General features: G+C 43.5%; 1 protein-coding gene across 1 annotated transcript; it reads right to left on the bottom strand.

Annotated features, from left to right (window-relative positions):
- Positions 1 to 5,282: 5,282 nt before the first annotated feature.
- On the bottom strand, positions 5,283 to 11,886 carry LOC134965606 (nicotinamide N-methyltransferase-like). The gene is made up of 3 exons (XM_063941950.1): positions 11,704 to 11,886; positions 7,298 to 7,505; positions 5,283 to 5,813 (listed from the first exon to the last, which is right to left on the bottom strand). The coding sequence occupies exons 1-3, from the start codon at positions 11,849 to 11,851 to the stop codon at positions 5,381 to 5,383; spliced, it is 789 nt and encodes a 262-aa protein (XP_063798020.1). The 5' UTR covers positions 11,852 to 11,886; the 3' UTR covers positions 5,283 to 5,380.
- Between the last annotated feature and the right edge of the window lie 1,643 nt (positions 11,887 to 13,529).

The following is a 13,529-nucleotide window of genomic DNA, read 5'->3' as shown; positions in this document are numbered from 1 at the left end:
AATTGCTTGAGGTACTGTGTCCCCGGTATCAAATACCATCTAGGTTCCATTTCTCTAGGCAGGCGATACCGAGAATGTACACAGACCTCAGAAAAAGAGTCACCAGTGTCCTAAAAAATGCAGTTGCACCCAATGTCCACTTAACCACGGACATGTGGACAAGTGGAGCAGGGCAGACTAAGGACTATATGACTGTGACAGCCCACTGGGTAGATGTATTGCCTCCCGCAGCAAGAACAATAGCGGCGGCACCAGTAGCAGCATATCGCAAACGGCAACTCGTTCCTAGGCAGGCTACGCTTTGTATCACCGCTTTCCATAAGAGGCACACAGCTGACAACCTCTTACGGAAACTGAGGAACATCATCGCAGAATGGCTTACCCCAATTGGACTCTTCTGGGGATTTGTGACATCAGACAATGCCACCAATATTGTGCGTGCATTACATGTGGGCAAATTCCAGCACGTCCCATGTTTTGCACATACATTGAATTTGGTGGTGCAAATTTTTTTTTTAAAACGACAGGGTGTGCAAGAGATGCTGTCGGTGGCCCGAAGAATTGCGGGCCACTTTCGGCATTCAGCCACCGCATGCCGAAGACTGGAGCACCAGCAAACACTCCTGAACCTGCCCCGCCATCATCTGAAGCAAGAGGTGGTAACGAGGTGAAATTCAACCCTCTATATGCTTTAGAGGAGGGAGGAGCAGCAAAAGGCCATTGAAGCCTATACAGCTACCTACGATATAGGCAAAGGAGGGGGAATGCACCTGACTCAAGCGCAGTGGAGAATGATTTCAACATTGTGCAAGGTTCTGCAACCCTTTGAACTTGCCACACGTGAAGTCAGTTCAGACACTGCCAGTCAGGTCATTCCCCTCATCAGGCTTTTGCAGAAGAAGCTGGAGAGATTGAAGGAGGAGCTAAAACAGAGCGATTCCGCTAGGCATGTGGGACTTGCGGATGGAGCCCTTAATTCGCTTAACCAGGATTCACGGGTGGTCAATCTGTTGAAATCAGAGCACTACATTTTGGCCACCGTGCTCGATCCTAGATTTAAAACCTACGTTGTATCTCTCTTTCCGGCAGACACAAGTCTGCAGGGGTTCAAAGACCTGCTGGTGAGAAAATTGTCAAGTCAAGCGGAACGTGACCCGTCAACAGCTCCTCCTTCACATTCTCCCACAACTGGGGCTGCAAGGAAAAGGCTAAAAATTCCGAGCCCACCCGCTGGCGGTGATGCAGGGCAGTCTGGAGCGAGTACTGACATCTGGTCCGGACTGAAGGACCTGCCAATGATTACTGACATGTCGTCTACTGTCACTGCATATGATTCTGTCACCATTGAAAGAATGGTGGAGGATTATATGAGTGACCGCATCCAAGTAGGCACGTCAGACAGTCTGTATGTATACTGGCAGGAAAAAGAGGCAATTTGGAGGCCCTTGCAGAAACTAGATTTATTTTACCTAAGTTGCCCCCCCTCCAGTGTGTACTCCGAAAGAGTGTTTAGTGCAGCCGCTCACCTTGTCAGCAATCGGCGTACAAGGTTAATTTCAGAAAATGTGGAGAAGATGATGTTCATCAAAAGGAATTATAATCAATTCCTCCGTGGAGACATTCACCAGCAATTGCCTCCAGAAAGTACACAGGGACCTGAGATGGTGGATTCCAGTGGGGACGAATTAATAATCTGTGAGGAGGGGGATGTACACAGTGAAAGGGGTGTGGAATCGGAGGATGAGGAGAAGGTGGATATCTTGCCTTTGTAGAGCCAGTTTGTGCAAGGAGAGATTGATTGCTTCTTTTTTGGTGGGGGCCCAAACCAACCAGTCATTTCAGTCGTGTGGCAGACCCTGTCGCTGAAATGATGGGTTTATTAAAGTGTGCATGTCCTGTTTAAACAACATAAAGGTGGGTGGGAGGGCCAAGGACAATTCCATCTTGCACGTCTTTTTTCTTTCATTTTTCTTTGCATCATTTTTCTTTGCATCATGTGCTGTTTGGGGACTATTTTTTGAAGTGCCATCCTGTCTGACACTGCAGTGCCACTCCTAGATGGGCCAGGTGTTTGTGTCGGCCACTTGGGTCGCTTAGCTTAGTCATCCAGCGACCTCTGTGCAAATTTTAGGACTAAAAATAATATTGTGAGGTGTGAGGTGTTCAGAATAGACTGGAAATGAGTGGAAATTATGGTTATTTAGTTTAATAATACTATGGGATCAAAATGACCCCCAAATTCTATGATTTAAGCTGTTTTTGAGGGGCTTTTGTAAAAAAACACCCGAATCCGCCAAAATATTTTCAGGGAGGTTTTGCCAAAACGCGTCCGAATCCAAAACACGGCCGCGGATCCGTATCCACAACCAAAACACAAAACCCGAAAAATGTCCGGTGCACATCACTAGTGTGCACGCATTTGCATACATGCATTAAGTCGCGGCCATTCTAATTGCGCCATGCGTGTTGTGATGCGTATGCATTGCAGCATAGATGAGTGCAAGGCAGTAGAGAGCCTGGCTGGGTCCAAGTACTTTTTAGGGGGTTTGGCCAGGGCTGGTGCTAGGGTGTTTAGCGCCCCCCTGCAAACTATAACTTTGTGCCCTCCCATACGTTACAAAGGGACAGTGTGCGTCAAAAAATGGGTGTGGTCTCACAAGGGAGGGGCATGGACATACAATAGTTCCCCCATTTAAAACGTACCCAGTATTGACCCTGCTTACACATAATGCCCCGGTAGTAGCGCCGCTTGCACATAACGACACCAGTAGTAGCGCCGCTTACACATGACGACCCCATTATTAGTGCCACTTACACATAATAAACCCAGTAATATCGCTGCTTACACATAATAAACCCAGTAGTAACGCAGCTTCCACATAATAAACCCAGTAGTAGCGCAGCTTTACACATAATGCCCCAGTAATAGTGCAGCTTACATGTAATGCCCCCAGTAGTAGTGCCGCTTACACATAGCGACCCCAGTTGTAGTACCGCTTACACATAATGACCCCAGTAGTAATGTCGCTTACACATAATGACCCCATTAGTAGTGCCGCTTACACATAATAAACCCAGTAGTAGCGCAGCTTACACATAACGCCCCCAGTAGTAGCGCAGCTTACACGTAATGCCACCAGTAGTGGCGCCGCTTACACATAACGAACCCAGTAGTAGCGCCGCTTACACATAATGCCCCAGTAGTAGTACAGCTTACATGTACTGTAACAAACCCAGTAGTAGTGCCGCTAACACGTAACACCCCAGTAGTAGCACAACTTATACATAATGCCCCCAGCCAGTAGTAGTGCAGCTTACACATAATGCCACCAGTAGTAGCACCACTTACACATAATGAAGCCAGTAGTAGAACCGCTTTCACATTAATACCTCAGTAGTAGCGCAGCTTAGACATAATGCCCCAGTAGTAGCACAGCTTACACTTAATGCCCCAGTAGTTTTGCTGCTTACACGTAATGGCCCCAGTAGTAGCGCAGCTTACATGTAGTGCCCCCAGTAGTAGCGCAGCTTACACATAACGCCTAAGTAGTAGTGAAGCTTACATGTAACGCACCCAGTAGTAGCACCACTTACACATAATGTCCCAGTAGTAGCACAGCTTACACGTAACATCCCCGGTAGTAGCACTGCTTACACATAATGCCCCAGTATTAGCACTGCTTACACATAACGCTGTTAAAATCCACGCCGTGCAAGTCTGCGTACACCATGCTAAAAATTTTGCATTCCCTAGTCAGCAGCAAATCCATTCGCAACTCACTCACCATCTAATGTTTTTTCCAGTCTGTGCAGTCTGTGTGTAGCCCAGGACTTACTCCTACAGTGCGAATGAAACAGGCTGATCGGGGCAGGAGCTGACATCACAAACCCTCCCTGAAAAAGCTTGGAATACCTGTGTTTTTCCTAACACAAACCCTCCCTGAAAAAGCTTGGGAACGCCTGTGTTTTTCCTAACACAGACAGAAAACGACCAGTTACCACCTCCAAACATCTGCTTCCTGTCAATCAACTTGTGTACACCTAGCGTATCTATCCTTGTAATAGACCTTTTCCAGGCAACCACCATATATCAGTTCCACCAAGCAAACGGTTATACTGTACATATTCTTTTCAATTTTTATTTTAGATTTTTGTTAATTTGGAGGTGCTCACTCTCTTCCTCTCTCCTTACCTTTTTCTTCATTTCCCTATTTTTTTTCTATGTTTCTGTCTCTTCTCTTTTTTTCACTCTCTTTTCCTTTCATTATATATTTACCTCTCCCTTTCACACTTTTTTTAATCTCTACTGTTCTTGCAAACAGTAGATCTGAAAATCTGATGGTTAGTATATATTAAATTAGACAACAACAGTAAGCAGCTGACTGGCTTAGGTTTTGCACATTTCATGAGTCACATTTACATATAGCCTAAAACAATTTTTGATTACCTTTATTGTAATTAAACTCATTATACTACTCTTCATCTTTTTCTGAGTGTACTGGCACCTACCCCCCCCCCAAACAATAATAATAATTAAAAAAAAAGGTAGTTCTTCTACTATATTGACTTGTACAGTATAACTCTCCTCCCTGGAAATTGTATAATTACACTATTCCACTCCAAAATATATTCAAATATTATACAGATAGTTAAGTTAGAGAACAACAGCAAACCGCTGACTGGCTTGGGCTATGCATATTTCTAAAAAAATATCTCACCAACTGGTCATGAGTCACATGTACATATAGCCTAACAACATTTTCTGTTGAATTGCCTTTAATCACATCAGATATAATTTTTTTATGAACTTTATTGTCATAAAACTTATTATGCTAGTCATCATCTTCTTCTGAGTGTTCCTAAAGGTTCTAAGTACTGGCATCACCTCACATCTCTCCCCCCGTACCCATTTAAAAAAAAAAAGATAATTCTTCTACCATAACCAATGGTTCAGTAGAACTGTCCTGCTTGGAAATTGTATCATTAGACAATTCCATTTCATGTATTATATAGACCAGGGAGAAACTAACCTGGCCACTGGACATTCAGCAGTTTAGGTTCATGCCAGTCCATTTTTTTTTCTAAATAGCAGAACCTTTTTTTTTTTACTTGTTTGTGTATGTGTATGTATATGTGTGCATATGTATATATATAATTTTAGACTATTACATAGACGGCAGAGATGGAGGAAAATAATTATCATTTGCTTTACATTAACACTTATGTAAGCTTTATTTCACATGATGAAAGCTTTACAGTATGTAATATTTAGAAATGGCTGAGGGCTATAGAAGGTAAGAAAAACTAAGTTAAAGCAGATCAGTAGTTATTAAGAGGCTTTTTAATGAATCATCAAGCCAGTTGCCACTCCTCAGACAACCTAAGAATTCCCTTTGACAGCAGAAAGAACCATCACTTGCTTATGATCTATGAGGTCACTCACAACTTTTCTGTCAAATAGCTCACAGGAACCAATTACAAATCCTTTGTCAGTGAGGTTCTTTTTTACAAAGCTTTCATTATTATTAAATGCATGTAGCCTATCATTACCAACGGTGTAATATGTACAGTTTAAGTTTACAATTAAAATAAGGGTTCCCCCAGGTTTAAGGAGCTTTGACATCTTCCTCAGGTTTCTGATGTACTCTTGTTGGTCCTGACAAACCGCTTCCAGCACCCACGCTGAGATTAGACAGTCGGCTGGTGGTAACACCTCCGGATCTGTGAGATTTTCGTTGCTGAAGTCGAATTTCACAATGCGTTTAATTGTTTCCTTTAACTTTTCTTCCTTTTCACAAGAACAATCTGGGTCACTAAAAAAAATGAAACCAGTACATTATATAAAACTGCAGGTTTTAGTGTCATTGCAGATTTTATGTTTCTCTTCGGTTCTTTTATACCTCATCCATAAAAACAAAAACAAATCAAAAACATCTGAAAGAGCATACACATTTTACTTGTAACTATCAATGATTTTTGAGAAGTAGTTGAGTGTTCTCTGCCATTTTCCGTGTTCTTTATGTGTAAGGTGTCTTGATAATTGTTTTATTCCTTGAATTGCTACATCCACATTTAGAAGTATTGAATTTGTAGGAATATTCACTATAATCATCTACCTGTATGGTTTTCGATTCAAAACTAAAACAGTTATCCTTTAAGTAAAATTTTTGCTATGATTTTTTACATGTTCTCTTCCTTTTTATACTTATCTAGATGAAGGGATCCGTTCTGAAGATCGACCCTGTCTAGGTCGACAATGTTTAGGTCGACAGTCACTAGGTCGACCGGGTTGGAAGGTCGACAAGGTTTCTAGGTCGACAGGTCAAAAGGTCGACATGATTTTTTCACCTTTTTTTTTTTTTTTTTTTTTACTTTCTCATACTTAACGATCCATGTGGACTACGATTGGAACGGTAATCTGTGACGAGTGAAGCGGTATTGGAGCGAGTCACTTTGCCTGAAGCATGGCAAGCGAAGCGAGCCATGCAAGGGGAAACGGTGCACTAACTGGTGTTCCCGGTCACTCTACGAAGATAATGACACAACCCCCCAAAAAAAAACTCATGTCGACCTTTTGACCTGTCGACTTAGCACGCCGACCTAGAAACCCTGTCGACCTTCCAACCCTGTCGACCTAGTGACTGTTGACCTATAGTGGTCAACCTAAACATTGTCGACCTAGACACTGTCGATCTAATGTTCCACACCCCTAGATGAATAACGTGTTTTGCTATGGAATTTAAAGACTAATGCCTATCTTTGTCAGGCCGCACCTCTGGACTTCCCTGGATTAATGCTGTAAAAATGCTGATGCTGAGGAGAATAATCCACCTCCTTCTCTGCCCGTCCCACCTCTGATGCTGCACTGCTCAGTGCTGTAAATGCTGGGTACATGGAAATCTTAACGCAATAGGACTATTGTGATTACGCCATCTTCATGTTTAAGTTCACTAACACTTCTCAACCCCCATGCTTATGGGGACTGAACTTGGACTGAATCTGCATCAGGGGTGTCAGTATTCATCTCAGCAACCCCAAAAACTATGGATTTTTACATTTCACCCCCTTCCCACCCTTACGGGTGCTAGGGGTGTCTTACCACCACAGTATTTTTTTCCAGATTGTAAGTCATATGTGTACCAAGTTTGGTGTAAATTGCTCCAGGCATCCCAGAGTTATGCTGGAACACACACACACACACACACACACACACACACACACACACACACACACACACACACACACACACACACACACACACACACTTATATATATATAGTTTAGAATCATATTTTACCTGATGCCTTTCAGCTCAGTAACAATCTTAGATGCATGATTCCAATTAAAAGCCCCAGTGCGGGTGTTCACCCATTTGTTGAGTTCCATAATACATGGCTCTGTTAATTTTAGTATAATGATCTCTTTAAAATATTCACTGAGATCAAAAAGATGATGAACGAAGGATCCGATGCTTATGTCAATCACAGTTTCTCCTTTAATGCGACCTGCAGGGAAAGATTCAGATAAAAGAAATGCAACATTCTATATAGTCAAAGTGAGTTTATGAAACTAAACGTAATGTGTCTCCCAGCATTGGTCACATACTGGAATAGTTGTCATGATGTATGTTTCCTGGCATAATACTGGGTGCCTTCATCTATGCCAATTAAATAAATTACTGGCAATCTTAGATTTACTGTAGGGACTGATTCCGAGGTGGAAGCAAAGCAAATAGAACAAGTAAATTTTGCACTTTGGTAAAACCATGGGACACTGCAGGTGGGGCAGAATCATTGTACAGAGAGATTTAAATTTGAGAGAGGCCTGTCCAATATCACATCTGCAGTAAATTACAATGTAGAAAATAAATCTGCCCAACATTTGTGGACTACATGCAAAAGCAGCCGGTATCGATTCTGCATGCAAAAATTATAAATGTATTTGACACCTTTGCATTGAAACATGGCATGTTTTGATGAAGTAATGGACACATGCTATAAATGAGCTATTGTGTCAGCAAAAAAATCCATTCTGTATATAATAATTAACATTGGTGTGATAGTGTGTTAGATATTTATATGCCTAAAATAAATATTATTCATTAATTTTTTTGTGATTCAAAAAAAGATTTTTCTACAAAGCTAGATTTGGTAGTCTGCTGTGTGCGGTGTGTGCATAAGGTTTGGTGGGTCTTCCCCCTGACTCCTGAGAAGCAAAGCAACACAGGTGGAAGTGATGTCGGTAGCTATAACCCCTCTGAGGCCATGAAATGTTTCACCTTTTCTCATTATGATCAGCAGAGGAGCAATGTACTAATCTCTGTACACGATAAATTCACCAATTTAATTAAAGAAGTAAACAAAAGGGTCTGAAGGTGCCAGTCACAACAAATATATAAACTGTATATGATAAATAATATGTATATATATATATATATATATATATATATAGCGGATAGGTTCGGCACTCTGTAGGGTATGTGACGTGGTACTTGCTGCGGTGCCCTCTGTGATCTATGGCAAGATCCAAATAGGTACGGAAGTCAGCGGCACTCAGCAGACGGGATAAAGCAGTGAAAATTCTTTATTTACGTCCTACGCCGTTTCGGGGGTTCACCCCCGTCTTCAGGGACAAGTCATATATGACTTGTCCCTGAAGACGGGGGTGAACCCCCGAAACGGCGTAGGACGTAAATAAAGAATTTTCACTGCTTTATCCCGTCTGCTGAGTGCCGCTGACTTCCGTACCTATATATATATATATATATATATATTAGTGGTGGCATCAGGGTTGGTGACACCTAGTGCAGCCAAAAGTACCCCCTCGTGCACTGAAGGTGAGAAGTGAGGATGAAAAAAAGGGTGTGGCCTTGGATAAAGGGGTGTGGGCTCACAAGAGTCACCCACTGGTGTGCCTAGTCTGAAGGACCCCCAGTACTTCACTCCAGGGGCGTGCCCAGCATTCCCGGAGATACTGGACTGCCCCCAGAGACTTGTGACTGCAATGCTGGCTCCATCTCAGTTACATAAGTCAGGTGCTGCAGGATAATGTCACACTACAGCACTTAGCTCCTGTCACTACAGAGGAGCCAGCATTTTAGTGTCACCCCCTCCGAGGGTAACACCCAGGAGTAATATTATCAAGGCCTGCAGTCAGGACTTGGCCTGCTTGCAATTGTGAAGAATGCAATTGTTAAGAATATGATTTAAGAATGGAGTTAGAACCGGAACTGAAAACCATTTCTCCTCTCTTCACAGGTAAAAACACCATCTTCATGCTTATATATCTGAGTCTCTCATCTCTCTCTGGCTACACTTTTCACACCCCAAGGAAGTTTGTCTGCAAATGTCTGTGATCCTTCTTCAATGCAAAATAACCTCTGTTAATTAGCTGAACTTCTCATTGCATACCTCCCCCTTTGCCAGCTGATATAGTTGGAGCATTTAAGAGCAATATTATCAAGGCCTGCAGTCAAGACTTGGCCTGCTTGCAATTGTGAAGAATGCAATTGTTAAGAATATGATTTTAGAATGGAGTTAGAACCGGAGTTTGAACTGGATTTGGACTACGCTAAACTCTCGAATAATACAATTTCCCCAAACACTGCAACTCGGGACCATCATGTGGCCTCTCCTCACCTCTGCCTTGAGAACACCAGGACCAATGCCTGCTACTTCTCTGTCCAAGAACATCATGACTGCCCCCAAGACTACCCCTCAAGCTGAGCAGGGAACTGAGGGGCGTGCGCATCAGGACCAGATTTTGCTGGGTCAGTTCCATTGGACATTAGTGTGCACTCCACATTCTTACACCAACCCGCACTGCTCCCCACACTCTCACACACACCCGCACTGCTCTCATGAGACCAGGACATTTATCATTTTCACAAATTAATGTTTTCCTGCAAATGTGTCTTTCTCTTCTTTCTTCTTACAGGGTACTTTCCCCCCACTGTGTGCTATTCCTGTAATGTGTACCTCCATTGGTTGCACACCCTGCCAGCAGTAACCTACACAGTGCGCTTCACATGGCTGCCTCGGATGGTTCCTCCATGGGCAGGGTGTGCTTCATTTGGATCTTTCCATGCAGGGTATAGCATACTCCTACACTCGTGTCAGCTTTCCCGTGAATGCATTTGGCCCTTGTATGGCTCATCTCCCACTGTGTAACCTTCGTAGTGCGCCCAACATGGCTGCCTCATCTGGTAAACTTGTGGATGGGATGAAAAATACATGGACCTGATGGTTTTACTGGAACCCTACTCTGAACCTAAGGACTCTGCAATCTCCCCGTTTTGTGTTCTCTTCTAGGGGTGGACTATTCCACCCTGGGTAATCCTACGCAGAGCGCCTAAGATGGCTGCCGCATCTGGTACCTTGTGAGGGTGGAATACACAACCCCTGGAGGTTATTACCCAAAATGCTTACACCAACCCTGCATTATGCTTTCTGTCTTTATTGTCTGTGTGGTTTATCTTTTGATGTAATACTTAAATCTTCTGTATTATGTGCATTGTTTGAGTTCTAGTTGGCGCCGCGGATGGCTGCCTCGGTGCTGCTCTGCCAAGCAGCCTTTGTGTTTAGTCCTACATGTATAATATGTCTAATATGTTGAGTCTATTGTACAGTTGCAATGTGCAGTATCAACTCATACATGTAATGTATGCTATGTTCTTCCCCCTTCATATGCTATGTATTCCCCCTTCATGTTGCTGCTTGGCGATGCATTGTACCACAAAGAATTCGTAGTGTACGTGAGTACACCTGGCCAATAAAGCTGATTCTGATTCTGATTCTGAGTGACGCCTGTGGTGTATATATATTAATTTTAGAGATAGGTCGTCAGCACTCTCAGGTGGAAGTGTCTATGAAACCTCCAACTTATGAAAAAGCAAACAAAAGGTTTGCTCTGACCTGTATGAATATACCACTTTCACACCGTCTGAGGTGGGTCGCAGCCGGGAGCGTGACACAGGAGCTCCCAGTGTGCGACCCGCCTCAATACTCCTTTCACACCGCAGACTGCAATTCGGCATATTGCCAGGTTGGTGACATCAACAGTGACGCAGTATGGGTAATGCTGGGAGATCACATGATTTCCAAACGCTGCCCATCCACACACTGAACGGGAAACGGGTCGCACTGAGCCGGCTCCCGTTCACACCGCACAGCGAGCTGGGTTGAACACGAGTTCAACCCTGCTCGCTAGCAGGGTTGAAATACTGGGTCGTTCAACCTGGTATATTGCCCCTGGTACCTTTCACACCGCACAGGAACACGGGTTATGCGCGCTCATGTGCCAATATCCCGTGTTCAAAGCTGCTGGTGTGAGAGGGGTATAAGTTTACAGAGCCTGGTATTGTAAATGGATATACTAAAGCCTAAGTATTTATTTAAATACATAATTAAAATCAAAGATAAAATTTGTGATCACAATCGACAGGAAAATAAATAATACCATACATACTGTAGCAAGAGGAAAAGGGGAACATTCTACAATATCTGTGACCTTTGATACTCCCATTACAGGTTATCATTGCCTTTGGAGAGGATAGATGTTGATACAAACACTCCCAATACTGCTATACAATGCAGGGTTTTTTGTATATTAATTATGGATATACTGTGCAAACCAATTGAATTGCTCGGTTACTCAGAAAATCCTGTTGTATATCTGAGGCTACAATCCATCCTGTATACAGACCTTTTGCTAATATGCTGTGCAGCGTCTCCAGAACAAACCCCACCGACTCATCTCTGAATACACATTCTGCCTCAAAATAACATCTAAGGAAGTCTGTGGAATCCATCCCATGCAGATGATAGTGCTTCAGCTCGGGTCTGGCTTCCATTCTCTTGTCTTCTGTCACACAGGACGGGATGAGTCTCTGATCTGTGCCTGTAGTGTTACAGTTTTATGTATGACCGTTCTATTTATATACAGTAGGTCGCTAAAGTTATTTACTCTTATTCCAATTCTCATACACAGCTGATACTAAGTGACTTCTTATGATTAAATATTTGTCCTACCCAGGGGAATAATGTCATAATGCTATAATGTCTGTAAGGGATGCCGGTGGGTATGAGATACCGGTGATCATGGGACTGACGCCGGAATCCCAATACCACATGGAATCCTGGTGCTGGACCACAACTGTCGACATCCCATGATAAATATCAGGGTGACTATTCCCATGATAAATATCAGGGTGATTATTAGGTTTTGTGCACTGGGGGGAGGTTGTGTTTGGCACTGGGGGGGGTGTTATCCGTAGCTGTCACCACCAAAGTTATTAGTCCTAGCTGCCACCCCAGTATCTTAGCCCTAGCCACCACCCCCACTATTTTAGCCCTAGCTGCCACCCCAGGGGGGGGGGGGTCAGGGTTAGGGTAGGATACAGGGGAGTGGTTAAATAATTACTCCATCTCCTGTCAGCATTCTTAAGATCGGGATGCCAGTGTCAGTTATGTGACCTCAGGCATCCTGAACACCTTTACTTGTATCACACCAGTTTGTGTTACGCACACTAGTGCTAACAGGAGTATACCGGTGTATGAACAGAGAGGGAAGCGAAGCAAACGAACTCACAGACAGTATAACTTAACATACACAGGAGGTGATGGAATAACTAATAAACACAAAGTGAATGGAGAAGCCCAAAGGCTCAGGAATTGGGTGTCTCCCTAGTGTCAGGAATGCTCAGATGGAATAGAGCGGACAAAGAAGCGAGGTGTAGTGATTTAACATGTGGAGCACCCGAAATGATGTTGCTAAGAGCAACAGAAAAAACCCCAAAGGGTTACCAACGGGTGTGGAAATAAACTCCTTGGTCAGAGATAGAAATATAGACACAAGGAGAGTATCCACAATCCTAACCCCCACTTGCAGGGCACAGGTTCAGCTTACTGCCACTAAACTGACACCTGGACGCTCTGCACAGTGAGGGAGGATTAAGCAAGCAGGTCTGAGAGTACAGCCGTAAACCTGCTGGGTTCACAGAATAGCAAAAGAACCCCAGCAGGTCAAACAACTGACTCCAGTCTTACTGCTAGGTGTGGATTGGCAGAATGAAGTACCGAATCCCAAGGCCTATTCGCAGTAAGCAACAAGTAAATACAAAGTCACACAGTACTAGCTAACTCTCTGGAACTGACTAACAAACAAAGATTCAGCAGCATTTGCCTAGCCTGAGAGGATGGTTTATATAGCAGGTGCTGTCCACGCCCCACTCAGACCTCACAGACTGTGAGCAGAAAACCAGCGCCGGATTCCCTGCCGTGCACAGAGCCTGTAACCACAACTAGAGATGAGCGCCTGAAATTTTTCGGGTTTTGTGTTTTGGTTTTGGGTTCGGTTCCGCGGCCGTGTTTTGGGTTCGAACGCGTTTTGGCAAAACCTCACCGAATTATTTTTGTCGGATTCGGGTGTGTTTTGGATTCGGGTGTTTTTTTCCAAAAACACTAAAAAACAGCTTAAATCATAGAATTTGGGGGTCATTTTGATCCCAAAGTATTATTAACCTCAAAAAC

Source organism: Pseudophryne corroboree, chromosome 10 (assembly GCF_028390025.1).
Source record: "Pseudophryne corroboree isolate aPseCor3 chromosome 10, aPseCor3.hap2, whole genome shotgun sequence".
NCBI classification, from domain to species: Eukaryota; Metazoa; Chordata; class Amphibia; order Anura; family Myobatrachidae; genus Pseudophryne; species Pseudophryne corroboree.
Note: the sequence above shows the minus strand (reverse complement) of the source record. Positions and strands in the feature narration are given on the sequence as shown.